The sequence below is a fragment of the Oryx dammah genome, unplaced genomic scaffold, assembly GCF_014754425.2.
Source record: "Oryx dammah isolate SB20612 unplaced genomic scaffold, SCBI_Odam_1.1 HiC_scaffold_29, whole genome shotgun sequence".
In the NCBI taxonomy this organism is placed as follows: domain Eukaryota; kingdom Metazoa; phylum Chordata; class Mammalia; order Artiodactyla; family Bovidae; genus Oryx; species Oryx dammah.
The window spans coordinates 90,575,726-90,602,945 of NW_024070213.1; the positions used below are offsets into that span (position 1 = coordinate 90,575,726).

General features: G+C 41.9%; 1 protein-coding gene and 1 pseudogene across 27 annotated transcripts; both read left to right on the top strand.

Annotated features, from left to right (window-relative positions):
* The first annotated feature begins 5,148 nt into the window (after positions 1-5,148).
* On the top strand, positions 5,149-26,621 carry PCBP2 (poly(rC) binding protein 2). 27 transcript variants are annotated; one of them, XM_040234318.1, is made up of 15 exons: positions 5,150-5,424; positions 7,737-7,879; positions 8,438-8,461; positions 8,549-8,581; positions 9,128-9,244; positions 11,209-11,340; positions 12,293-12,421; positions 13,462-13,536; positions 15,346-15,438; positions 16,538-16,579; positions 17,791-17,863; positions 18,350-18,388; positions 19,327-19,379; positions 20,128-20,297; positions 26,172-26,605. In XM_040234318.1, exons 2-15 carry the CDS (start codon positions 7,811-7,813, stop codon positions 26,206-26,208), a joined length of 1,086 nt encoding a protein of 361 aa, XP_040090252.1. In that variant the 5' UTR covers positions 5,150-5,424; positions 7,737-7,810; the 3' UTR covers positions 26,209-26,605. The 27 variants fall into 27 exon arrangements, with proteins under 27 accessions (XP_040090254.1, XP_040090252.1, XP_040090257.1 ...); XM_040234317.1 differs by having other exon boundaries at positions 5,152-5,424; positions 19,324-19,379; XM_040234299.1 differs by lacking the exon at positions 26,172-26,605 and adding an exon at positions 22,760-23,643 and having other exon boundaries at positions 5,152-5,424; positions 19,324-19,379.
* LOC120858954 lies at positions 9,650-9,762 on the top strand (annotated as a pseudogene).
* Positions 26,622-27,220: the final 599 nt, after the last annotated feature.

Here is a 27,220-nt window from a genome sequence, read left to right on the forward strand (position 1 = left end):
TTGACGGCGCTCACTGCAAGGCTGATGGCAGGTCGAGTCCATTTGGTTGATGAGCTCTGACTGCCATTTTGAAAAGTAATCTCTGTTTTCTCACTTAGTAAAACCAGTCAGGATTTGAACTTGGGCAATGTGGGTTCTGTGTCTGTGCTTGTAACCCAGTGGGTTTCCAGCAGAAGAAGCAGTTTTGCAGAGGCAAAGATTTGTAAAAAGGTGAAGGATGGACGTTCAGGAATTCCTGAGCCTAAGATACCAAATCAGAGCCTGATAGCAGGGAGGAGTGGACCTGAGCGATGTTTCTTAGGTGGAACCCACAGGGTTTAGGGATTTAAGCGTGGGACTTGAACAGGGAAGTTGTATTTCTAGTTGACTGGGTTTCATCTATGACTTGTCCTGGGGGTGAGATATATGAAATACATGCTTAAATATATTAGATCTAGCTTCTAATTTTATTAGGAAATCCAAGACCAAGCTGGAGAAGGAAATGGCAACCCACTCCAGTGTTCTTGCCTGGAAACTTCCATGGACAGAGGAGCCTGGTGGGCTACAGTCCATGGGGTCACAGAGTCGGAAAGGATGGAGCACCAAGACCTGTTTTCCAGTGTCCTGAATTTTGGGGCCATTCTAAGGTTTTCTGCCTCTGTAACACTGTTTCCATTTATTTATTAGCACTTCCTTTTCCAGGAAGAGAAGGGAAAGGTGGGCATAAGGGGATTGTGAGGTGAAAGAAAAACTGTTGAAAAATAAACCACAAATTTAAGGAGAGACAATGAGAAATGGCTCCAGGGGGAGAACACAGAGAAACAAGTTAGGGAGAACATTCACCCACCTCCTTCCCCAGTTTTAACCATAAACAGCCCATTTCCCCTTCCTGCCTTTTCTTTTTCTAACAGCGTCTAGCTATTTTGCTATCCTTGTTTCTTCAAAAGTCATTAACTTTTTGAAAGCTAAAAGTAATACATGTACCTGGCTGGGGCCGGGGGGGGGGGGGGATGCAACTTTTTTAATAGGATGTTCAGCAGAAAAGTAAGGTTCTGCTCATAGCAAATTTCTAGTTTACTCCCTAAAGGCAACTAATGACTACTAAATTCTTTTGTAAACTTTCAGAGCTGTTCTGCACATAAGTAAACATCCTCTCTGTTTCTACCTTACATGGTTCCTATTGCTTCTAGCCCACTTTATATCAAATGAGAGCCCTCTTTTGGATCTAACATTTTCCCATTTAATTATCTACTTTGGAGTTGATTCCATATCAGTGTGTGTGTGTAACATTATTTTTAATAGCATTTTCCTCAATCTTTTTATGCTGGAATTTTAAAATGTTTCCATCTTTGCTATAAACTTAACTGCTGTGGGAAATTTTGGTATGTATATCTTTGCCAGAGGTTGCAACATTGGTTGCTCATGGCTATTTCTGGCTATGGACTTTTTTTTTTGAGGGACTACTCTTAATTATCAGACCTTTTCAATAAAGGTTCAGATTTCATGTTTCTGAAGACAGAAATTTCTGAACTACTACTGATCCTTCTTTATAGATGGATTCTATACTCTCCAGGGGCTTCCCAGGGGGCACTAGGGTTAAAGAACCCGCCTGCCAATGCAGGAGACACAAGAGACTTGGGTTCAGTCCCCTGGAGGAGGGCAGGGCCACCCACTCCAGTACTCTTGCCTGGAGAATCCCATGCGCGGAGGAGCCTGGTGGGCTACAGTCCATAGTGTTGCAAAGAGCTGGACACGGCTGAAGCGACTTAGCAGGCAGGCAGGCAGGCGTGCTCTCCAGTCTTAATTGTCCTTTCAGCTTCCTGTTGCCTTTCTTCAGGCAAGTTACATTACTTGCCTGGCTCTCCAGAGCATTGGGTTGGTGCGCCCTGTTTTGTGCATCAGTATACTCTAAAGATACTGGTTCTCAAATGTTTTTATTTTATGCCCAATGTCCCATGAGAGGATCTGGAGTTCTACCATTCTGTCCTTACTAGAAACTGAGTATAGTTAGAGTTCCACACAATTAATTGAAAATGGGAAAGGATAGGAAACCCATTAAATCTAAAGTACAAATCGACACTTCAACTTTGAGGACTGTAAGTCATGGGACGAATCATCAGTTTGCTGTCTTTCTGGAATCATTTCCCTGTATCAGGGTGTTTTGTAGTCATAGATGACGAGTTCACTCTCTTGACTAGTTTGGTTCTCCTTCTGAGAAGAATTTATTCATTCATATTGAATATTGCTATTGGCTGCATCTTTTTCAAAGCTGGCTGCAACTGCTGGCTAGCCCCGACAGCAGCCAGGCTATTGTTAATAGAGTCATGTTGTGTCATTTTGTTTAGTCACTAAGTCGTGTTATCAACTTTCAATTTGATCTTTGTTTTGTCTACCATTATTAGACGTGACTTCACAGATAGCCACTCACTTTATTTTTTTTGCCACTCACTTTTACTCCAGCTCTTAGAGCCCCTGGGGTGTAAATGACCCAATTGCAAAATCTTGAGGTTAATTTGACCTTCAGCCCAGGCCCTCACTGGGGCTTCCCAGGTGGTTCAGTGGGTAAAGAATCTGCCTGCAAAGCAACAATAGACGCGGGTTCAATCCCTAGGTCAGGAAGATCCCCTGGAGAAGGGCATGGTAATGCACTTAAGTATTCTTGCTGGAGAATCCTATGGATAGAGATGCCTGGTGGGCTACAGTCCATGGGGTCACAGAATCAGACCTGAAGTGACTGAGCAGCCCAGGCCTCATAGTAAGCCTGCTCTTTGGTTTGCTTTTCTCTTGGGTGTCCTAACATTTTCCTACTTCCTTTACTCTCAATATTTGCTCTGCCCTTTGCCTTTGTTAAATGACAGACTTCTTTTTATTTCTCACACTGTTCCTAATGCCCACCTATCATTTGGAGGGTGGCAGGAAAGACATTGGCGTACCCAAGCTTTATTTTCCACTTCAGAAAGCTATCTCTCTTCAGATAACTCCACTGAATTGAAGTTGCCCAATAAAACCTGATGAATATAAAGGCCAGAACTGACACCCAAAGAACTTGAACGTGGGTAAACAATAACCCTATAGTAGCTGTCTCTTTCAATAGCCTTTTTAAAAATTTCATTTTGTTCTATTTCAGATTTCTCTAGTTTTTGAACAAAATTTTTAATGTGGAAACTTACAGATATGTACAAGAGTAGGGAAAGCAGATTTCCCATAACCTAGCTCCAGTAATTATTAACAATTTGTTCTTTTTTTGTTTGGTTTGTTTGTGTGTGTATGTTTCACACACCCCAACCAGGGATCAATCCTGAAACCCCTGCAGTGGAAGCACAGAGACTTTTTTTTTTAAGGCATTTAAAAAATATGACCCAGCACTGCCTTGCTTTATTTATTCATTTATTTGGCTGTGCTGGGTTGTAGTTGGTGGCACATGGGTTCTTTGTTGCCACACACTGGATCTTCCTTGTGGCACGTGGGATCTAGTTCCCTGACTAGGGATGAAACCTGGGCCCCCTGGGAGCGTGGAGTCTTAGCCACTGGACCGGACCACCAGGGAAGTCCCACACTTTGCTAGTCTTGTTCTATTCCACATCATATTTTTTCCAATTTTTATTATGAAAATTGTTATTTTGGGGCATGCCACACAACTTGTAGGATCCTAGTTCCTCGACCAGGGATTGAACCTGGGCCACAGCAGTGAAGGTGCAGAGTCCTAGTCACTGGAGCGAAAGGCGATTCCCTGAAAATTATTTTTTAAAAGTCTGAAGAACAGTACAATGATCACCTATAAACCTACCATCTATACTCAACAACTGTCAACATTTTTACCAAATTTGCTTTATTGATTTAACCATGTGAAATATTTGAAAGTCTGTTTCCATCATCACGACCCTTCACTTTAAATAGTTCATTATGTACCTCCTAGAACAGCATTTCTCCTGGATAGCCATAATTCCATTACCACACTTAAGAAAATTAACAATACCTCCTAATATTAGCTAATATTCATGTCTGAATTTCCTCCGCTGTCTCCAAAATGTCTTATATAGCTATAAAAAAAAAAACCAGAATCCAAACAAGATCCACACGTTATATTTGATTATTATTGTCTTTTGAATTTATCCTCTCTTTCCTTCCTCTGTTCTATTACGTTTTCATTTTGATGAGAACAGGCTAGTTGTCTTGTTGAATGTCTTGGACTCTGGATTTGCTGATTATCTCTATGGTATGTTTAACTTTTTCCTTGATCCCTTGTAAATTTCCTGTAAATTGCAAGTTGGGTCTGAAGGTTTAATTAGATTAAGATTAAACACTTGAGAAGAATACTTAATAGACGATGCTATGTACTTACTGCATCTCATCAAGGACTGTGTCACAGTTGTACTATTAGTGATACAAGGTTTTATCACTTGGATAAGGTGGTGACCTATCTGATCTTTCCATTTACAACTTTTGGGTTCCTTTTTTATTTTATTTTTTGCAAATAATCATGTGATATTTGTCACCAGGTTAGTATCCTTTTCCCTAACAAATTTCCCCTTAAAGTTTTGATGATTGATGACACTTGCTTAAGTCAATTATTTCATTTTGAGTTGGAGAATGAATGATGTTCTAATTTTTAAATTTCTCTACATTCATTATATGGAATTCTTGAAAAAAAAGTTTTCCCTGTTGACTAAAGATGAACTACAGTTCTTCCTAAAAGAAAAGGTGTTTCTTTCATTTTAATAACCAATTTTCAAAGTAAAGAGTTGGTGTAAAAGTGATCTCCAAGGTGGCAAAATAGCTTTTTTTCCCATTTGTATTACTATAGACTAGGGGTTTGTCCCAGTAGTCTCTCCTCACACATCCCATTTTCTTGTCTGGTTTATCCGTGGCGATTGCCAACTCCCTCCGCACTTAAACGTCTGGGCTTTCGAACCAGCCCGCTAGGGGACACTAGTTTCCTCCCTGCCCCCACGCTGCCGCTCTATCATGCTCTTCGCCATTTGCTACCGGTTGTTCTCTCGCTGGTGCCAACGCTGTCCACGGAGCCGCTCTAGGCTGTTGGGAGGCCGTCCGCATTGCGTGGGGAAGGTTTGGACGACGCAGTCGCCTCGCCGGCCCCCGGGGCGGTTAGCGCTTCCGGGGTCGGAGGGTGCGCGGGGTTGAAAGCGGGCCGCTCCGCCCCGTCCCCCTCCCAGACCAGCAGAGGCAGCAGCCGGAGCAGCCGCAGCCTGCGCCCTCTCCCGCCCGCCCGCCCTCCGCCCGCCCGCCCGCCCTCCGCCGCCCTCCACCCGCCCCGGGGTCTCTTTCCCCCTTCCTCCTCCTCCTCCTCCACCCCCCCCTTCCTCCTCCGCCCGCCCGCGGGGCCCCCCTCGCCTTCCCGCCCGCCCCTATTGTTCCGCCCCCGGCCTCCCGCCCTTCCCCTTCCCGCCCGCTCCCCTTTTCCCCTCAGTCGCCTCGCGCCTGCAGGTAAGCTTCAAATTTTTCCCTCCGCCCGTGGCTATGGCTCTATTTCTACTCTTGCCATCTTTCTTAGCGGGCTCCGGTCCTCGTCACGAGCCCCGGCCTCGCGTAGTCCCGCGTGAGCGCCTGCTCCGTCCCTCTGCTTGGCCGGCCATTCACGCGAGGCCCTGGCTCCGACGAGGCCTAGTAGGCCTCGCGCAAGGCCTCCTCCCCTTCCCCCCGCCTTTTCCCGGTGGCGGCTGCGCAGGAGTCAAGGAGGGCGCGCGCGCGGTAGGGGGGGGCGGCGGTGGATTTGTTGGTTGAGGGGGGTGGGGGAGGCGATGGCCGGCTTGCTGGCCGGGCGGGTGAGCGCGGCTCCCCGCGGGGGTCAGGCGCTGGCGCAGCCACTCGAGGAGGCGCTATTAGTCTGGCCCCTCCCCCTGGATCGCAGCGCCCCCCCCCGACCGAACCGTTTATTTTTTCCTCCTCTTTTTCTAGTGGAGGGATGGGGGGGGTACATTTTTTGAGTGGAAAATGCTTGGATGGCCAAGGGGAGGGGGGCTGTGGAGTTAAAGGGTAGACGGGCTCCCAGTTACCGAGTTAATTCAGGACGTTTTCTCGGGGTAACGAATTTTGAAATTACAAAATGCCTGCCGCTATAGACCCAGACCGAGCTATTTATAGGAGAAGTGGTAATGGATGCAGGATTAACAGCTGGATTCCTGGGATTGGGTACACTTATATTCTCCTAGTCAGGAGAGAAACATGACAGGGATTTCTTGAGTGGTTTGGTGTTGGAAATGCACCTTTGTGCCATACCTCAAGAAATGGCTTCAAATAGATTTCCAATTTTCTTGCCCTTTGGAATTTGCTTTTGTCATGATATTTGTAAAGTGCTTCTTATTCTGTGAGTGAGGATAAGGGATTAAACTGCCAAATTTTTTCCATGTCTTACTAAAGTCGTTTTTACAGACCCAATTCCTATTTTCTCCATACCCCCAGTACAGTTGTTTTCCCTTGAGTGAAAAGTGTTGAATTTGGGGATTTTTTTCAGCAATTATATTCTGAAAATGGGGGGGTGAGGTGCTTTGGGGATGCAAAGCCCTTCTTTTAAGTAATCACACAGTTCAGGTAGCCATGGGGCAGCTTGCCATATACAGGATGGTCTGGCAGCCACTTAACACTTTTAGGGTATTTAGGATGTGGCTTTGTGTTAGAGCAAAGTTGAAAAGGTGGCTGGTTTTGTGAAGGAGGAAGACTGGCTGTAGGAGAGATAGATCATTGATGTTTTGAAGAGGTGGATACTAAAAATGTCACTGGAGAAATTTCACCACTTTGGGGAGGTCCTTTTCAAAACTAACACTGTTAGGTCTTAAAGAAGCATTGTAGGCTGACGTATATTCAAAAACATTCTTTATCAATTAAAGCAGAAATGTTAGTAACATTGCTTTAGTGCTTACGTGGGGAAAGGGCCTCAGTAGGAAAGTCTCATTGCTGCTGTTGCTTAAAACAACCACACAATAAATTTTTAGTGATACCAGCTATCATTTTGATTGTTTCCTTTGGAAGAAAATTTAAGAGTAAATAATTTGAATAAAGACTTGAGTAGTAACAGGTTAATGTGGAAAAAAGGAGGTAAATTCAGATCTTGAGTGACTATCAAGTTTGGTTGGGAAAAGAGGACTCGGGGTGCACTTAATGTATTGAGTAATTTCCCAAAGGGGAATGTGGAACCCAGCGTGCATAGAAGGCACTTCAGATAATGCCTTTTTCAGTGAGGTTGTTGATTTAAATCTTTAAAAAATTATTTGGTGACATGTATTCACATTCAGAATTTTAAGGTGAAGATACATTCTAATTTTTTTACTTAGAAATTGCTGCCAATAAAAACATTTACATGTGTCCTTTATAGCTTTCAACCTGAATGGCTTCATAACAGGGAAGCAGAAGTCATAGCCCTCTGTGTATGGTTAGCTTGAGGTTTGCCCTCATGATTTCCAGGTGTTTCTGTATTCTTTTGAAGCTTATTCTGCTGAAGGACAACTGGTGCACGTTCAGCAGTTCCCTTAGAACTATTGCCAATTTAAGAAATCTTTCACATCCTGAGAGTCAGCGGAAACCCTATCATTAATGAGAGTAGACTGGCAAGTTGCTTTATATACTTTGTAACAGAATCTGAGCTGTTAATGCAGTTGTGCTAGATGTATACAAGCCTGCCGACTGATACAGTGTCATTTGAGGAAAAGAGTCAGCTAGAAAACATTGATAATGACTAAAGTAACATTGGGAAATGTTTCTGTTGTTTTCCTACTCTGATTTTGGTCATGTTTGCATTTCAGTTTTTGGCTTTCACCCCCACCAGTGACCAAAGACTTGACCACTCAAAGTCCAGCTCCTCAGAACACTGCTCGACATGGACACCGGAGTGATTGAAGGTGGATTAAATGTCACTCTCACCATCCGGCTACTTATGCATGGAAAGGTATGCAACAGCTTGGGAAAATTGGGTCATAGTAACAACTCCTAGAGGAGGGGCCAGGAAGAGAGGGCATGGATCTTGGAGCTCATCAGATTAGCTCTGTGGGAAGTCTGGCTTTAGCACTCCTCCTCTGGTGAACTAGATGAGAGTGTAGTGGGAAAATGGACAGACTTTACTAGGAAGCTCCACTGAGCAGGAAAGGCTTAACCAAAGGCTAGAGCCAAAACTATCTGGATGATAAGATTTTTCTCATGGATGTTGTTATAGCTTGTGATAGGTAGATTTCCACTGCCCAAACAATTTTGGGTAACTTTAACATGAACTGGTATTTGATATTTTAAAAAATAATTTATATTAAAGATAGCACTTTATTACTCCACTATTTCTTCACAATTTGATAGCTTCCCTTATGTTTTGAGCAAAGAAAATAATAAGCCTTTCCATTCCCCTTCCCAATGAATCCTAGTTTTTCCATTGCTTTGGATTGTTTTAAAAATTACTTTTTGTGATAACTAATGCTTCAAGTTTCCTCGTATTTGACACTAGTATTCTTCATTGTAGGAAGTTGGCAGTATCATCGGAAAGGTAAGACATCAGTTCAACTCTAATACTATTTAGTCAACCTCGGTTTAAATAATAATTGGAACTCATTCTTGACTTTTCCTCTTTCAGAAAGGAGAATCAGTTAAGAAGATGCGCGAGGAGGTGAGTTATTGGGGATGGAGAGGTATAGGGACTGTTAACTTGGGAAGTTAGAAATTTCTAAAACAAAAGCAAAGTTTCTGTTTAATGAGAGATTGATAGGGAGAATTTTTTTTTTTTTTTTTTTTTTTTAATATTTTGGCTACACTGTGGGAATGTGGGATCTTAGTTCCCCAACCTGGGCAACCATGCCCCTGCAGTGGAAGCATGGTGTCTTAACCACTGAACCACCAGGAAAGTGCCCTAGAAAAGGGAAGATCTTAATAGGAGAAGCTGGTATTTTTCTGGCTGGGGTTATTTGTAATGACAAATAGTATGCTGGGAAATTGTAGTTTCAGGAAGTCTGCATTCAAGACTTAAACAGCTTCTATAGTTTGTTGGAGGATAAATATGGAGCTGTATTTAAAATAATGTTGATGGTGCCTTTTGTAAGGATCATGTACATAGGCAGCTTCTTGCCCATCTTGTTTAAGAGGGGTTATTTATACATTTGTGTGTCTGTGCTTAGATCTTTTTGTCTGTTAACCTTTTGGCTCTGTTTCTATTCAGAGTGGTGCACGTATAAACATCTCAGAAGGGAATTGTCCTGAAAGGATTATCACTTTGGCTGGACCCACTAATGCCATCTTCAAAGCCTTTGCTATGATCATTGACAAACTGGAAGAGGTTTGTTGTTCCCTGCCCCTCATTCTTTATTTTTTATTGCTTCTTGATAGCTTAGTGATTTCCAAGAGCTTTTAAAATTAAAAAACAGACTAGATCGTAAAGCTCTGTAAATGGGTTCTATACTCCCATTCAGCATCCCCCAAATCGGACCATTTATAGTTGAAAAGTCACTTCATTTGGTTAGAAGAATACCATTGACCATTGAAAAACATGAGATTGAACTATGCTGGTCTGCTTGTACTTGGATTGTTTCAGTAAATATGTATTACAGTAGTATAGAATATGTACTGTGGAATTACAGTCAGTGATTGGTTGAATCTGTGAATGTGGAACTATGAATAAGTTATACTTGGACTTTTGACTAGGGTTGGGGGTCAGCACCCCTAACTTCCAGCTATAGTTAGAGTGCTCGCTTTGGCAGCACATGTGCTACAATTGGAATGATACAGAAGAGATTGATGTGGCCCCTGTGCAAGGATAATACACAAGGATAAATTGGTGAAGCATTCCATATTTTCCGGATTATGAGTTACTGGGGGTTTATCTTTACAGTATAAGGAATATAGTAATAATGTAATAACTTTGTATGGTATCAAATGGTTACTAGGCTTTCTTTGACCATTTTGTAATAAATTTAAATGTCAAAACAGTACGTGTACACCTGAAATCAGAGTGTACATTGACTGTGCTTGAATTTAAAAAACAAAAAAACCCCAAATAGTTTGTTATTAGGGACTCTAAAAAATGTGAAAAAACAGCATCTTTTATTTCTTAACCAACAATTTGAAGGTATGCCACCATTGTGTTCATAATTATGTCCCCTGATTCTTAGTTGAATGAACTAAATTAATATGGTTTTGTTAGGAACCCTGCTAAACACTAATATACTCCATAAATACAGGTAGGCAGTTACACATTTAAAAAAAAAAGCCTGGTAACTGTCAGAGCTATACTTGGAGGGGAGGGAATACATTTTGTAAGTTATCAGAAGCAAAATATCAGTAGCGGGGATTTTTTTCAGTTCATTAAACTTTCTGAGCCTTACAGTGCTGAACAATCATTGCCCTCGGTCCATCCAGTTTTCAGCCTCCCAGCTTCTGTAGTAATGCTGCTAATAATGCAATTGATACTGCAGGCAGAGGAGAGCTTCTGGGCTGTTGCTAATGCCTTTTAATGGTGCCTGAAATCTTACGCTTGCCAAGATCAGAAATGCTATCTTTTTGACCTGTGAGACCTTGCTAATCCAGAGCTTGTAGCTTTAAAAAATTTCAGAAAATCTATTCATACTTTAACAAATAAGAAACATGGTTTTGACTTAAGGGGCTTATGTCTGAGGAATTCCCAGGTCTATCTAAATACATATATACTATATACATAGAGATTAGGCTAAATCCTCAGAAGGCTAAATTTAACTAGTTTATATACAAGATGCATCATATTGTTATGGGAGAGACTATGGGCTTTGAAGCCAATACAGTCTTTTAGTTTAAAATCTACAACTTTTCAGATGTGATTGGGGTAAGTACTCAGCTTCAATTTCATACCAAGAAAACAAGGATAAATAAAAGTACACTATTTTTTAATCTCTACATAGTTTAAGAGGACAAAATTGGTCACTTGAATTTGGGTTGCATTGTCTCATCTTTTCATGTTTAATGTTGACTTCACCAGTATTTTATTTTGCTCAGAAAACTTCCTGTTTTACTTAACAAAATAAGTTTTCTCTATACTAAGAACACTGCTTCTGGCATGAAGGAACATATATTTAAGGCTAAATCTGAGGATATTTGTAGGCCATTTTATTTTTTAGTAATAAGGTTTGGGGCAGGGGCAATGTTTAAATGTTGGTGGAGATCATGACATAATATGTCCCTTATAAGGTTCTTCTATGGCAATTAGGGGTTCCCAGGGATCTGTTTAAACTTGTATATTCTTGTGATGTTTTGACTAATTTCTTTTTGTAGGACATCAGCAGCTCTATGACCAATAGCACAGCTGCCAGTAGACCCCCAGTCACCTTGAGGCTGGTGGTCCCTGCTAGTCAGTGTGGCTCTCTCATTGGGAAAGGTGGTTGCAAGATCAAGGAAATACGAGAGGTTGGTTAATTTGTGCTCTTTCTCTTTTTGAAGTGTAAATTTTAAATGAGCTTTCTCTCCTAGCTTTTATTATCTAGGAAAAGTTAGCATTTATTGAGATTTTTATTAAAGTAATAGTCCTATAAGACTATAATTTGGTTGATACGCATATTTTTCTTACATTTTATATATTTCAACAGCAGTAAATCAGAAAAGTTAACCAGAATTTCCAACTATTGCATGTGACCTGTTGGTGACTTTTCCATGAGGCTACATAATCCTTTTTTATGTCTAAAGAACTTATAATTTGATATGTAATAATATCAAGTGTTTTTCTTGGCCAGATTCTTAAATAGCATGGAGGAAGTGAAGGTATATTGGTTTGTAGTTGTAATTCTCCCTTCAAAATTATGAAAGTTAATGATGAATTATGGGAGCTTTTATTTATATCTGGGAGTTACTGAATTGGATGTTGGGATGAAATTTAAATGGCTCCTATTCGAATTGGACTTATCTGGGAGCCTATTATACTGCTACTATGTGAGCAGGGATTTTTATTTTGCTCATTGATATATTCCAAGTACCTGGGATGGTGCTTAGTACATAGAATGGGCTTAATATAAACATTTGCAGAATAAAAGGTGGGTGATAGTTATGAATATTTTGTTTGATGACCCACAAAGCTATCATTAAATGAGAAGAAACTGTCTAGAATGACCTTTTTCTTAAGAGCAGGTTAAATTTAGGCTGTTATTCAGGCTTATTCTCAGCTTTCAGAGGCTAATTTATTTATAACTGTGATTAAACAATCTTATCTGGAATAAGGAAAGAGAGGGGAGGGAGGATTAAAAGAGTTAGATAGGAGATGGGATAAATGTTTACTGAGCTTTAGACTCTAAAATTTCTGCAGGGAGATGTAAATGGTATGAATGATCTGTTTCTCTGATTTTAAAATTTTCTTTTTACCCCAAAGAGTACAGGGGCTCAGGTCCAAGTGGCAGGGGATATGCTCCCCAACTCAACTGAGCGGGCCATCACTATTGCTGGTATTCCGCAATCCATCATTGAGTGTGTGAAACAGATCTGCGTGGTTATGTTGGAGGTAAGCCCTCAGGCTCATGCTGAGAATGGGGGGAGGGTGATTTAGGGAGACAGACTGATCTATATTTAGTAAGACTAGAATTAGGTGAGGCTGTTAAAAGCCTCACATGGGGGTGGGGAAGAGGTTCCCTGAGTTCATCTTTTCCTTCTCCCAGCTTTGACTTTTCTTATAGTCCAAGCAAAAATAGAAACTTAAGCAGGAGTGATCATTTGTGGTTTATAGCAATTTTAGCAGGGTTGGTAGGGGGAAGATTTGCTACTTGGAATTCAAGTACAAAAGATGTATCTGGGGTCCTAAGAAGCTAAGTTAATTAAATTGCCTTTCAGGTTACAGTATTTTGGCTACACGCAACTTTGATACGTTTAAATTAATTTCTATGTTATAAGGCAGGATTATTCAAAATGACCCATAATAGCAGAAAATATCTATAATAGTGTTTCTGAATGACTTACGAGGTCCTGGTGGATGCTATTCAAGTAACAAAAAGAATAAAATTAAGGAGAATTAAACCTTTCTAGAATTGTCATAGGGAATTGGTCCCATATTGGTGAGAAAGGAAAGTAGAACTTTTCAGTAGAGTTTAGGAAACTATTGATTGAATCATTGAGCTATTAATGGGAAGTCATGAATTACCGTAGATAAAAAGTTTGGGAGCTTTATTTCCTATTTGATGTTATTTCCTATTCAGGCCAAAATGTAATTACCCACTCAAAGGTACATGGATACATCTAGAGGTTTCGGTTTTTGTGTTAATTAGAACAATTTGAACACATGGAAATAATCCCTAAATTATTACAGGGGAATCTGCCTTGCTGAGAATTAGTGTGAACTGTGTAGTCCACGGACCATCTTACTGTTTTAAAGGCAAATAACTGCTGATGGTGTGAGATTAGATCTAGCCAGAGACAAAGTTGGTAGGTGAGAGGGTGGAAATAATAAAGTTTTTAATTTAACTGACCTGTGTGAGCTTAAGCCACACAGCTGAAGCAGCTTTGAAACCTTATCTCTTTTTGTTTTTTTCCCCTCTGACTCTCTCCCAGTCCCCTCCGAAGGGCGTGACCATCCCGTACCGGCCCAAGCCGTCCAGTTCTCCGGTCATCTTTGCAGGTGGTCAGGTAAGAAGTTTTTTATCGGTGGGCTAAGGTGAACAAGATTGTATTTGAAATGTCAACTTTGCCAGCAGCACACCAGGCCACTCTGCATGCTTGCTGAAACCTGTACTCTGGCCATAGTTTGACCTGCTTTCAGTTTTATTTTTTGTACTGAAGAAAGCTATGAATGCCACCTTATTTATTAGCAGGCATTGGGAGTTTTGTAGGCACTCGGAAGAGGTGATCTGCTAAGTAATTTAAGGTGGGTTGGGTTAGAAGAAAAGATAAAATTGTTTTGATGTCACTGCTCTCCCTACCCCCACCCCATCCATGTATTTTCATGTGTGGGTTGTTGTTTAGAGGTCCAAATAAAACATAATAAGGAGTTGGACCTCTGAAATAGATTCTGGATGGTGGTCTCAAATTGGGGGCTCCTGAAATTGAGTGTCCTACAAACTTCCCCTTTTCCCCCCTCACCTCCCCTACTCCTACCCCTTCACTCCCAAATTCCAGTGTGTTGTCCCTGGGCTCTTAACCTCAAACACTGGTTTGAACCCACATGGCATAACTGAAATCAGCTGGGGTAAGGGTTCAGTGTCTAGGAGGGGGGAGAGCATGTTGGGCTGTGACCTTTGGTGTTAGAGTAAGAACACCAAAGCACCCCTTGGCCTCTCCTCCTTCACCAACCTAAACTCTGGATCCTTGGTACATGGTTTATTCTGAAGTTAGAGTTTTATGACAAAAGGCACTGATTAGCATCATGTTAGTTTTACGGTTTTTGGTTAGTGTTTGAGGCATAGGTAGGTCAGTTTTAAAATAATTGGGATTCAGGCTGAAATAGTGGACCTTCATTTTGGTAGCTGTCTAAACAAGTACAAGTGTCCCTTTTCCTACATGGGGCTGACCTGTTAACAAATGCAGATAACTCATCTAATTCCATCTTGTATTTAAACTGGGGGAGCTCTTAGAGTCCATCTCATTCCCATTCTATTGAATTGTCATAAAACTGAACAAGTTTTGGGGAACTTAGTTTGTCTTGTAATTCTGGAAGCTTTCATAGGAAGTTAATCATGTCACAGTTTTGTACCTTTTAATACTAGCATTGTACAAACTGATTTGGTCAAAAGTGTACTTTGTGAGTGTGGGTAGTTAGGCGGATAAACAAAGGCCCAGAGTTAGAGTAGCAGGGAGGTTTAGCCTTTAGTGTTTTCCCTTCTCCCCTGGAACTACAAGTTCCTACTTTTCTGGATTCTTCCAGGTCACTTGGGATTATCTAGAGTCCATTCCGCACAGCAGCAGTCCTCTCTGTTTACAATTCTGCCCTCATTTCCCTTTCCTTCCTTCCCCTCCCCACCTCCCCCTTCTTACCTCTTTGCTTTCCTTCCCTCCCTCCCCTTTATTCAGTTGACCACTCTAAAAGCTTGCAGCTGCTTCTTTCATGAGTGGCCCTGTCTTGGATTATTCCCATGGGCCTTTTTAAATGGACCAGTTTATGCATTGTTCACAGGTAAACCTGTGTCTTTTGTTCCTTTGTGACAAAGTGGGCTCTATAGGGGTGCAGTTTAATCCCACATTGACCAGGAGCTGGCATCAGCTCTGTTGCCCCACTCCTTCATTCTTACTGAAAATAGTCCAATTGTGCAGTGTGAAATCTGCCACTATAGGTAACTTTTTTTTTTAAATTCACTGATTGCAGCTCGTTTCAAATTGTGTTGTGAGCTCCTTTTTAAAGGAAAAGAAAAAATTAAACAACTTTTTTTGTGTGAATTTCATGCTGGTGACAAGGTGCCGGATTGACAGCCCTGGAGACTGAAATCCTCTATTTATCCACAGGACAGGTACAGCACAGGCAGCGACAGTGCGAGCTTTCCCCACACCACCCCGTCCATGTGCCTCAACCCTGACCTGGAGGGACCACCTCTAGAGGTGAGAGGGGATGTTCAGTCTCCAAGGCTCACTCAATCCTTCCGCCTCAGCCGAGACTGCCAACACGCGGGGGGCCAGTGGCGCTGGTGATTTTTGTGCTGTGGACACCACCTGTCCACGGGGACCTGGACTGACCCCCCCCACCTCATTTCACACAGGCTGCGTAGCCCACCAGATGGTAACACCAACCCTCTTTTTTTTTTTTTCCCCTTTTTTTTTTCTTTTTTTGTTCAACCCCTTTTCCCTGTCTCCTATTCCTCCTACCCCATTTTCACCTTCCCACCCCAACCTGGGTACACTTTTGGGGGTACTGGCCACTGTGATGTGAGAAGCTTCACATCCTGTTAACCAGCTGTTCCTTTCTTCCCTTCCTGATTCTCCTTGTCCCCCACCCCATTGCCCTAAAGACCCAGCTCCCTTTTTGGGAGGTTGTGTGGGGGGGAGGAGGGCGTAGTGGGAGCTGCAAGTGCCTTTTGTGGAGGGGAGGTGGGAGAAAGCAGGACCTAGAACATAAGAATTTTTTTTTTTTTTTTTTTAAATGTGTTCCTATGGTCAGCTCCCTAGTGCTAGGGACCCAACTAGCTTCCAGTGCACTTAAGGTCATTAGGCAGATGTAGAGAAAAGAAAGATAGGAAAACGAAAGTGTTTTAACATGCTGTGTAGGTCTGTGCAGATATAAAACATGTCACCATGATTGGTAGAAGGGTTGGGGTGGTTGAGGAAAAAAAATCATTTTCCTCCTAGGCCATCTTGTACAAAGGGAGAAAGAAGGGGGCTCAGGCAATCAAGGCATTGTTTAATCCTACCTCCCACATTTTCATTAAGAAACGTGTTGTTTTGTCTTTGATTGCAGGGAACATGGCTCCCTTTATAGGCATCCTGAAATAAGCCATCATATTTAGGGTTTAAAGAAGGCCAACTCGGGTCTGACTGTATTTGTGAGATACCATCTACTGCCTCAACCCCTGGCCTCCCCATTCTCTAGTTCAACTCTGGCTTCCTGGCTAGTTGAAATCTGTCTCCCCCCAGCCCCCCACCCCCCCACTGGGTGGCTGTCCGTGATTGGTTTTTAATAGGAACTGTTTTCCTCCTTTTGTAGGCCTATACCATTCAAGGACAGTATGCCATTCCACAGCCAGATGTAAGTTTTGTTTTCACTTGTTTTGAAAAGCTCCCTCTCCCATCCAAAATTGTCTCACTCCTTTCTCCGTGTAGGCAGAAGTGAGTTGGTCTCAAACATTTGCAGTATTGTTTCCCTCACAAGCTGAACTCTGTATTTTGGCCCTTAAATAATCTGTAATCAGGAAAAAGCTCCTTGTTTTGAAATTCAATCCCTGGAAATTATAATAGATTATTATATTCTACTTTCTCCAGTGTTACATATTACTCTGAAAGAGAAATGTTCCACTGTTTACTGTCATTGGTTATCCCAGGGCACAATGTAAATTCACAGTGGACTGTGCATCTTTGCATGAAGTCCTTTCTATGGAGGGAGGGTGAGGGGGTGGGAGGTTGGGTTCACTTTTGTGTACTCAGTCTGAGGTGGTAATGTAAAAAGCAGCTGGAGGGGTGGGATAGGGACTTAATTGCACAGGGAGGGTTAGGGAGTGAAATATTTGGATTCAACTCAGTGAGATTTCCTTGTCACTAAAAACTCCAATTTAAAAAGTGCTGGTATTTAGACTTCTAAGGGCATTTCATTCTGCACTTACTCTCTGCCCTTACTAACCTTTTCAGGTGCTGAGCTTTAGATTTGAAAAGTTGGAGTTTGGCTTTTGGTTAGTGGTAGGCCCCCGGAGGAGAAGCAGACTTCATGAGAGATGGTTTTACAACAGCCGGAACAGTGTATATAGATGAACAAAAATAGCTGTAGAAATCCTAGGATCAGGGCTGCTAGACCCAGTTTGGTTTCGCCTTAACCTCTCCTCGCAGTCTCCCTGCCCCTCACCTCCTCCCCTCCTCCCGGGACTGACGGAGCCCTGCATGGTGTGTGTCCCCAGCACCACTGCAGTTTGTTTTCCCAGCCTGTCTGTGCTTGTCCCCGGGGCAACTGTTGCAATGGCTGCAAACACCTTCATTAAATAGCCCACAAGGGGCGGTTGTCAGGCGGTGCTGCTGCTTTTCACACACCCCAAACGCACGTATTCTCTTTGTACTGATACTCTTTCTATTTCTCTCACCTTCTTGTGCCCGTCCCCAGGATTGTGATACCAGCCCCATTCCTTAGCCTCTGTCATAGTTTGAGTAGTAGCCAACTTTGAGGATCAGGAGCTCTACATTTTCCAATTTGAATGTGCTTGAGCTTTGGCTGTGTTACTCTTCTAATGTCTCTCTTCTGTTTCCTTCCTGCAGTTGACCAAGCTGCACCAGTTGGCAATGCAACAGTCTCATTTTCCCATGACGCATGGCAACACCGGATTCAGTGGTATGGATACCTCAGTGTCGCTTTTTGTAAGGTGTAGTACAAGACAGAGGCCAGCCCCAAGGTCTCCATTTGACATCTGTTTAAAACAAACTTCATTACCCAGCATCCTGCTGGCTTAAACTTGCCTGTTTCTATGGCTAAACCGAAGGAGGTAATATGTTTGTTAACTTGGTTTTCATTTGGGGTGAGTTATTCTAAAAGAGAAAAAAGAAAGGCCCTTGGAAGGTTTGGGGTGAGGTCTGGGGATGCTTGTCAGGCAAAGGGTAGGCTGATATTTCTTCTAACCCATCCTCATCGCTGCCCCTTTGATCTGATTGGCACCCCCTTTCTCTCCACCAGCTATTCATAGATCTGGGTAGAAACAATCCATTTGTGTAGTGTGTTTTTGTTTTGTTTTGTTTTTTGGGGCTTTTCTATATAAGGAATAACTTGTCCGATAGGGTTAGGATGAGACCACCAAACTCATTTTCACTTGTATCTTAACAGGCATTGAATCCAGCTCTCCAGAGGTGAAAGGCTATTGGGGTAATGATTAAAAAAAAAAATCTGTAGTATTCTACTGTTATATTAATAAACTGGTGGGAGTCTTGTTTCACTGCCCATGACATACCAGCCGAACGTGCACATGGCAAAAAGGAGCTGAGAGAGCAAAGCGGGGGTGGGCCTGGTGCCCCTGAGGGTCCTTTGATGGATCTGGCCTACCCCCTTCTAAAAATGTTGTTTTAGTAGCCACAGCTGAGAGCAGGACTGGACTTATGAGTTAGCCAGCTGGCCTTGTCTAGTCCAGGTGTCATATAGATGGGTATGGGTGTTTGCTGATAGGATTTTTTTTTTTCTTTTTCTTTGGAAAGCAAAAACCAGAATAAATTATTGAGCAAAGGACAGGGAGTAGTTTGGAGAAATGAAATTCCCACACCTTACTGCCATTTCTTTCTCACTGACCTTCAAGTGTAGGTTAGGTAAGGGTGTTGGGATTGGTTAATCTGGTATAGGTATATATAAAGCAACTCTGCATGTGTGCCAAAAGTCCATGATATCCAGTAACAGGCATGGTAGTGGTGCTGGTGATAGCATCAGGTGAGGTAAAATTGGGATACAACAATAGGAAATCCAACCAGAAAGGGGGAGAAGTGCAGAAGTACCTGGTTAGATTTTGGTCCTGAGTATTGAGGATACCACATCCCCTTGCCCCGTGCTTCCACCCCCCTTAGACCCTAGTAGGTTGGGCTTTGCAGGAAATGGCATGAAATCAGCCTCTCTTGTTGGTACAGAGGAACCTTTCCAGCATTATTTCTACACCCCTCTCCCCCTCTTTCCTCTTTGGAGGCTTCCAAGTTAGAGATGAATCCCAACAGCCAATGCTGGGTTTCCAGTTCATTTTCCTTCTGTTAGGTTAATGTGCAAATCAGTGGGAGTTGTACGCTGTGCCTTGAACTTCTTTGCTATCTTCTGTCTTTTAGCAGGTTTGGATGCATCTGCTCAGACTACTTCTCATGAACTCACCATTCCAAACGATGTAAGTAAAGGTAGAGGTTATGCTACTCTTAACACCTTGGGGAAGAAAATGAGTTATAGGCACTAAAATTCTTAAAACTGTAAAATCTCAAATAAAAACTGATGGAGATTGATGAAATTATTGTGTGAGTTATCTTGAGCCAGAAGGGAACTTTTTGTCTCAAATAGAAATTCCCATTTGCTTTTGCTTCTTGTAGAGTCTGAATACTTAATCCCTAGTGGTGTGGCCATTGGATGTTATCTGTGGTGTCCAACATGGTAGTTACTAAAGCACATGTAGCTGTTTGAATTGAGAATAATAAAATGATAAACTCAGTTTGTCAATCTCACTGGCCACATCAGTGTTCAGTAACGACATTATTAGTGTCTACAGTATTGGAGAGTGCAAATGTTGACCAATTGTTTACTTTTTTCCAAGGCAAAAGTGTTAGAAATTAGCCAGAATCCTTGTCACTATAATAAAGTAATAATCATGGCAGGATGAGTTAAGGCATTTTTATTGGCAGAAACAGAATATACTTTTACATTTAGCCCTGGTAAAGTAGGTTTATCATCATCTTTGCACTGCTTTATTTTGTCTTTGGAATTAATACTCTGAAGAAATGAGCTAATGGTCCTAGGAGTCACTCAGTTCAGAGTTGAATGCCATGTTTGTGGGCCTGACGTACAGAAGCCTGAGGGGTGGGTTGGAATGCGGGGACCTAGCCATGCAACTCTTAATTTGGTATGCCTTGTTTTTCTTCCTTAAGTTGATTGGCTGCATAATCGGGCGTCAAGGCGCCAAAATCAATGAGATCCGTCAGATGTCTGGGGCGCAGATCAAAATTGCGAACCCAGTGGAAGGATCTACTGATAGGCAGGTTACCATCACTGGATCTGCTGCCAGCATTAGCCTGGCTCAATATCTAATCAATGTCAGGTAAGGGTTCCCTATCTTTCGTGTTATTGATGCCAACACAAGTAATGTGTGTGTTGGGAAAAGTTACACTGTAATATTAAGTGTGGGATTCTTTGGGGGTTGGAAATGGGAAGGGTAGAGATTGCAAAAGAAAAAGTATCTAGCTCATCCTTTAGTATAGGGGAAAAAGTAACCAGACTGTAATGAGTTTGCATGGGGTTGGGGGAAGGGAAGTGGATTGTTTGCATTTGACTTATTGGTTTGGGGAATGGAAGGTATGGAGCATGTCTTCACTGTGTAGGACTGCTCTGGCTGGAGCACCCATACTGACTTAAAACCAAATGTAGGTCTCACTGTAGGTGTCATACAAACTAATACTTCACTGGGTTTAGGCTCCCAAGCACCCTTAATTGAAATAAGGATAATGACAGCAAGATAGTTTCTTTAAAGCAGTCATTACTGTTTATTCTGAACACATCCATTTGTGCCATTGTGTTCCATTGTTTAGAGCTTGTGTGAAAGGAGAGGAACAGGTATTGGAAATTTCTAGAAATGCTTAGTATTTTCTTTACCCCCCCACCATCTCATCTCATCCCTTACTGACCTGCTGAGGTTTTACTTTTCTTTTCTTTTTTTTTTTTTTTTACTTCTTATCCAAAGGTAGCTAATGTTAACACACACACAGTTGTAGCAGCACTGTTACAGTTAGTGGGCATCCTGAAGGGCATTTTGTATTTCTTGCTTTCTCAGCACATGTGCTTAAGTCATGTTCTTAATTGCTTACTAACATCTTAAAGCTGTATTAGCAGCCCACTCCCTAAGGGACTTAGTTATTCCTTTTATGTAGACTTTTACCTAAGTTGTTTATCTCTGTCACAACTAGTTGGTCTCTGTTGTATAGACAGATTTTATGGGTTCCTAAATCTAGTGCAAGGGAAAGGAATTCATAAGTATGGTATGGGGTCTATTTTTTGCCATGCTTACGCTGACCATATATTTATTCCATGGTCTTTTATCCCCTGTAAGAATTTATCAGTTTCCCAGTAGTGGTTCCAACTTTTATCGTATCTCTTCATGCCTTGAGGTATTTTCTTGTCTTTGTGTAGAAAAGATTTCTGTACCTAGATCTGCTTTCTGTCTGTCTTGCTGTTTGCAAGGGTTTGTTTCCCTGTTTCTGATTATGGTGCTGTATTAAGAGGCAAGAATTAGGTTCTTAGAAGCTGGAAGTCTCTGCTTGAGTAGATGTGTACTGAATATTGTCAGATAGTGTTTCCATGTAACCTGCTTGCCTGACCCCTCTACCAGGTTGATGGCTAAGTTGTAAGGAAGCAGAACTTGGGTCCACCTTGGTTTCCTGATTTAGTCACTCTTTTCGGGACATTCCTTTTTACATGAAACTGCCCAAGCTGTGGATTTGGGTCAAAACTTAAAAAAAAAAAACTTGATTTATTACCAAGCAAGGACTGTGTATGCACGCAGCTAACTCATTTTCTCATATTGGCCCAATTTGAACACAGAAAGCAAACTGATTTTATTATGAATACTAGGCAAGAAAGATTTCTCTGTTTTTAGTAATGGACTTGGAGAGTTTCTGCTGATTCTGGCAGCTTTTATGGATTGCAACTGTCCTTGGATTTAGGTAGACAAAATGGGAGTCTTGGGGAGCCTCCCTGCCTTGAAAGAGTTAGTCTTATGCCATAGGATGTCCAGCAGACTTCAGCACATACCTGCAGTTCTGGCATAGGCCCCTGCAGGCATTGGGAACTACAGGTCATCCCTGTTACTTAGAGCTCATTTTAGAAGTAGAAGTGATGTTTTTAGTTCATTAAACTGAATTTTTCAGCAGTGCATGAAGTTTCTCTAGTTTTGTAAGGTCTGTGTGAGAAGCATGGTCAGTTAAACAAAAGAACCTTCTTTTCTCCTCACCTATCATTAGAAATAAGGCTTATCTGTGCTTCTGTTTTCAGCATTTTTCATTGAAAATGCTACAGAGTTTGAAATGAGTGACCTACTTTGGGCTCTTGTCCCTTTCCATCCTGATATATTAGTTAGTTGACTGGCAATAGAAACAAATTTTGATATTAATTACAGGGGAAAAAAAAACAATTTGCAAAATTCCGGGGGTTAGTTTCCCAAAGCTTCACAAGTGCTTGGTGGATGAAACATTTATTTGTTTGGAAATTGATGAGTATTTCATTTTCTGCCTTTTGGGTTGGATCAGTATGTCAGGTACATGAAAGTGTGTGATGTCTTTTCTCAGTCAGAAGTTCTCGATAGCATTGGAATGGAATTTGGCAAAGTATACATTTTTAGAGGGTGGGACACAGAATAAAAGCTTGTCATAAGCTGATATAAGTTTTCATAATTGGCAACCAGAGGCACTTACTGATAACTGAAGCGGATTTTGTCCTGTACTTTTCCCTTTTGTGGTCTTCCCTTCCACCCACCCTTTTTTTTTTGTTCCTTTTTTTCCTCTGTTACAGTTTAGAAAACGCTAAACCCTCCTCCCAGGCAGCCTCCGTCACGATCCCCGATCACCTCAGCATCAACCTCTCTCAACCCTCCACCCCTTCTTCTTCTTCTTCCTCCTCCACCACCACCCCCTCGCTCGCCACAGCGGGGACCTCCGACGCACCCTCCAGCCTCCCCAACCCTCTTCCGACCGCCCCTTGTGTCTCCAGTCTGCTTGGCATGAAACCCATCCCTCTCCTGGCTCTAAATGTTGTGTCTGCTGCTAAGGGTACCGGGGCTTCAGCCACCACCACCACCACCTCTGCTGTGCCATGTGTAACTAACAAACTCAAAGGCGAGAAACAGAGATTCTCTCCCTACTGATGGCATTTGTCTTGGGGCACCCCCTCAAGTATTTCATGGGTTTTTTCCCCCTTTGTTAATATTGGTGAGAACCAAACAATTGTGAGCTTGTGACCGTTCCCTTTTTACTGTTTTGGGGGGATGACAGGGTGGGGGTCGGGGCTATGGTAAACTGTGTTTAGGTTTAGGCCATTTCTGCTGAGTGCCTGTTTCAGAGTCTGACTTGTTGAATTCTTTATCTAGAGCCACAGTTCTTGCTCTTCTTTCTCATTCTGTTACTTTTTGTAGCTTTATTCTGCCTTGCAATATAACAATGTGTTAGGCTCTGTGTTAATGAATAAAAATTTCTCCGTTAACTTTTTTTTTTCTTTTAATTATTTCATGGTTAAGTTATCAGCTGTCCTCCTTGGCCAGATTTGTGTTTCTAGTTGTAATAAAGTTGCCACAGTAAGAACTTTAGTTGACTGCTGTGTAGGAAAGAAGTTTTTTCTTCACCCAGAATGGGGAGGCAAGTTGGGAAAAGTCTAATAAAGTTTGCCAGCTTCTGTCTGCATTCCTCTGAACTAGTATTACTTAAATCTCAACCAACCAACCAGTGACATTGCCTCAAATTTGGCAAGATCCTGCCTGTTTATCCTAAATCAACCCTGATTACTCAAACGGGTCCCTTTACCCTTTTATCCCCACCAACCTTTCTGTCTCTCCCTACCAACCCTGTCATACTTAGAGGATTAAAGACCTAGATTTGGAAGGAACCTGTAAGATCAACTTTAACTCATTGATCCACTTAAGATTGTTCTAAATTCTCCAAAGCCTTATTTTTTGTATCCCAAGATCACAGTTCTCTCTCTGTAAGAGTAGAAATGCCCTAAGTAAAATGGTGGAAGGCCTCTGATAGTCTCCACTCGGAGACACGACTGAGCGACTTCCCGTTCACTTTTCACTTTCATGCACTGGAGAAGGAAATGGCAACCCACTCCAGTGTTCTTGCCTGAAGAATCCCAGGGACGGGGGAGCCTGGTGGGCTGCCATCTATGGGGTCACACAGTGTCAGACAAGACTGAAGTGACTTAGCAGCAGCAGCAGCCTGAATGTATATTGCCAGGGTAATGAAAGTACAATGCTCTTAGGGCTTATGAGAAGCAGTGTGGAGATTTTTTTTCCCAGTGACCTTTTCCCACATCCCCCTTTGGCTTACATTGTTTATAAAACCTAGTTATATTGTAGTATATGAACTACAATATATTGTTGCTCTTTAAAATTTTTACCTAGTTCTTTACCTAATGAGTACTCCCTAAAGGATTGCTGGGAAGAAAGTCAGAGGTTTTTTCTTTTCCTAAGTGCTGACTAAAATCCAGAGGTCCTTGGTGTTCAATTTTTTAAGCAGCCTACAGCTCCCCCATGTGGTCTTTCTTTTGTAGAGTCCTTAAGATATTTTAGTTGGGTTTTCCCTTTTCTTTGTTCCCTTTCCCTGCCACCCCCAATTCCTGCCCAGACTGGGTACAAATTCTGGACAATTCTTTTTGAGTTCTTTTTGGTGTCAGAGTGCCACTACCTTCTTGTGTGAACTTACTAATTTTTTAAAGTCCTAGATCTGTTTGCAGCAGCTCCTTTCCTGAACCTTCAGTTCCCCCTTAAGTCTTGGATTAACGGTCTGTTTTTTATGTTGCCCTAGATCATCCCATTTTGAGGTTGGCAAGAATCTGTCCCCTATTAAGAATTAACTGTTCTCCTTTATACTGAGGTCAAAATACCATTTTTTGACTTGAAACTATTTGCAGTTTGTAATTGAAGGAGCTCTGTGTTTCCTGGCTTTATTCCTGGCCAGTTTTTCAATTTGCGTTATTCTGGAAGAGATTCAAGTGGGGAAGTATTCATGTTCTCTTAACAAGGAATGCCATTACATTTAAAATCTTTATGAAATAAAGTGATAAAGTGAGGGGCTTCCCTGGTTGGTAGTCCATTGGTTCAGATTCCACACTTCTTTGTAGGGGGCATGGAGAAGTTCCACATGCCCCAAGGTGAGGGTGTGCTGTGCTTAGTAGGTACTTAGTTGCTCAGTTGTGTCCATGGGCTATAGCCTGCCAGGCTCCTGTCCATGGGGATTCTCCAGGTAAGAATACTGGAGTGGTTTGCCATCCCTTCCTCCAGGGGATCTTCCCAACCCAGGGATTGAACCCTGGTCTCCTGCATTGCAGGCAGATCCCTTAAACTGAGCCACCGGGGAAGCCCTGAAGTGTGCCACCTGCCCAGGAAAAAAAAAAAAAAAGGGTAAAAATGAGACAGTCTTAGACATTTAGCTCTGTTCAAAATGGGAGCCAAGTCTTGCTGCCTACCTAATATCAGAGAAGCAGGCTGATCACTGAACACCTAAAGACCTTTGCTTCAAAGCCCCAAACTGGATTCCAGGACTTCAAATGATCTATTTGAAACAGGCATTGTTGCCAGATGTATTTGAATGGAGAGTTTGGCCTAACAAGACCGCAAATTGGGGAGCCCTTAGAGCAAGCTAGGGAGTTGCTGAAAATGGTTTTGACTTCCACTCTAAGTCTTGAAAACTAGACCTAAAAATTGTAGGTTGTAGTATAATTCTTAACCCAAACTTATTATACTTGCTCCCTCTTTAAATTAACATGGCTTAGTTTTTAAAATACTAGTATCTCTTAATAGTCTTTACATTAATAGAGAAACCCAGGACTGCTCTGTCAGCTTAGAAGAAGCTAAAATAAAGCTGGGCAGTAAACTTTCTGTGTATCGTGACCCCCTAAGAGGCGGCTTTTGTGTGTGTGGTGTATTTTTGAGAGAATGCTTAACGTATCCCACAGAGATATTATGAAGAGCATAGTTTGAGGGAGAACTATGGTTGTTTAGGTAATTTGCCCTAGGAAGCTTGGATTGCAGGGGTTATATAGGACCACGGTACTGGTTAACCCAAGAAATCTTAAAATCAATGTCTCCCTTGATACGGAAACATTTATGTACTTCTTCACATCTTATCAACCAGACTAAAAGTTTTGGAGGTGAGGTACTGCCGGGCACTCAGGAAACTAACTTCGAGTTTTTTTTGTGTGTGTGTTACAGGCTTTCCTCGGAGACGGGTGGCATGGGGAGCAGCTAGAACAATGCAGATTCATCCATAATCCTTTCTGCTGTTCACCACCACCCATGATCCATCTGTGTAGTTTCTGAACAGTCAGCGATTCCAGGTTTTAAATAGTTTGTAAATTTTCAGTTTCTACACACTTTTATCATCCACTCGTGATTTTTTAATTAAAGCGTTTTAATTCCTTTCTCTGTTCAGCTGTTAATGCTGAGATCCATATTTAGTTTTATAAGCTTCTCCCTGTTTTTTTTTTTTTTTTGGCTCATGAATTTTTTTTTTGTTTGTCATGGAAATGTAAGAGTGGAATATTAATACATTTCAGTTTAGTTCTGTAATGTCAGGAATTTTTCAAAAAAATTAAAAGATGGACTGGAGCTTTTTCTTTGTGAATAGAAACTGGATGCCACAGTGATTTCATGTGGGTTTTATTCTGGTGTCTTGCTGTTATTTTTGCACCTTTTATCCCTCAAAAGGATAAAGACCCTGCTTGTATTTTTAATATAAGTGTTTATTCCAGTGAAGATGTTTTCTTCTGTTTTACCACTCCCATCTTTTTCTGTAGCCCTTGAGTCTGCATTGCAGAGTGATCTTAATAATAGCTATAGCAAGCTGGCTGTGCCCTTGGTCCAAAAGAATGGGGATTACAGTTTTCTAAGACGTGTCTGCAAAGTGTAAGCAAGCACTTCCCACTGGAAGGGTGCACACGCATACTCATGGAAGCAGCAGAATTTGTCTCACTGGGATTCACCTTCCTGGGAATACCTACACCCTTGTCCAGACATCACTCCCCTGTTTAATAAGGATGGATATTTTTTAAGGTCTGTCCTAGTACAATCCTTTATAAAGATAGACCTGTTTATGCAGGTTTTAGGTTGGTGCTCTAAGTGGTTAGCATCACTTAAAGCATAAAAGGAGCAAGTCTTTCAGCATTTTAGGTAATTTCCAAAGCCCACGGCTCCTACTTAACCATGCAAGCTACCCCATTCATTCACCAAGAAAACCCTCAACAGCTGGGCCTGCGTGGAGT

Bases quoted from the DNA above. Each gene is read 5' to 3' on its own strand.
- PCBP2 (XM_040234297.1), top strand. From the start codon at position 7,811: ATGGACACCGGAGTGATTGAAGGTGGATTAAATGTCACTCTCACCATC. The intron at 12,422-13,449 runs GTAAGCCCTCAG...TTTTCCCCTCTG, and splicing joins TCTGCGTGGTTATGTTGGAG to ACTCTCTCCCAGTCCCCTCC. The intron at 19,380-20,127 runs GTAAGTAAAGGT...TTCTTCCTTAAG, and splicing joins AACTCACCATTCCAAACGAT to TTGATTGGCTGCATAATCGG.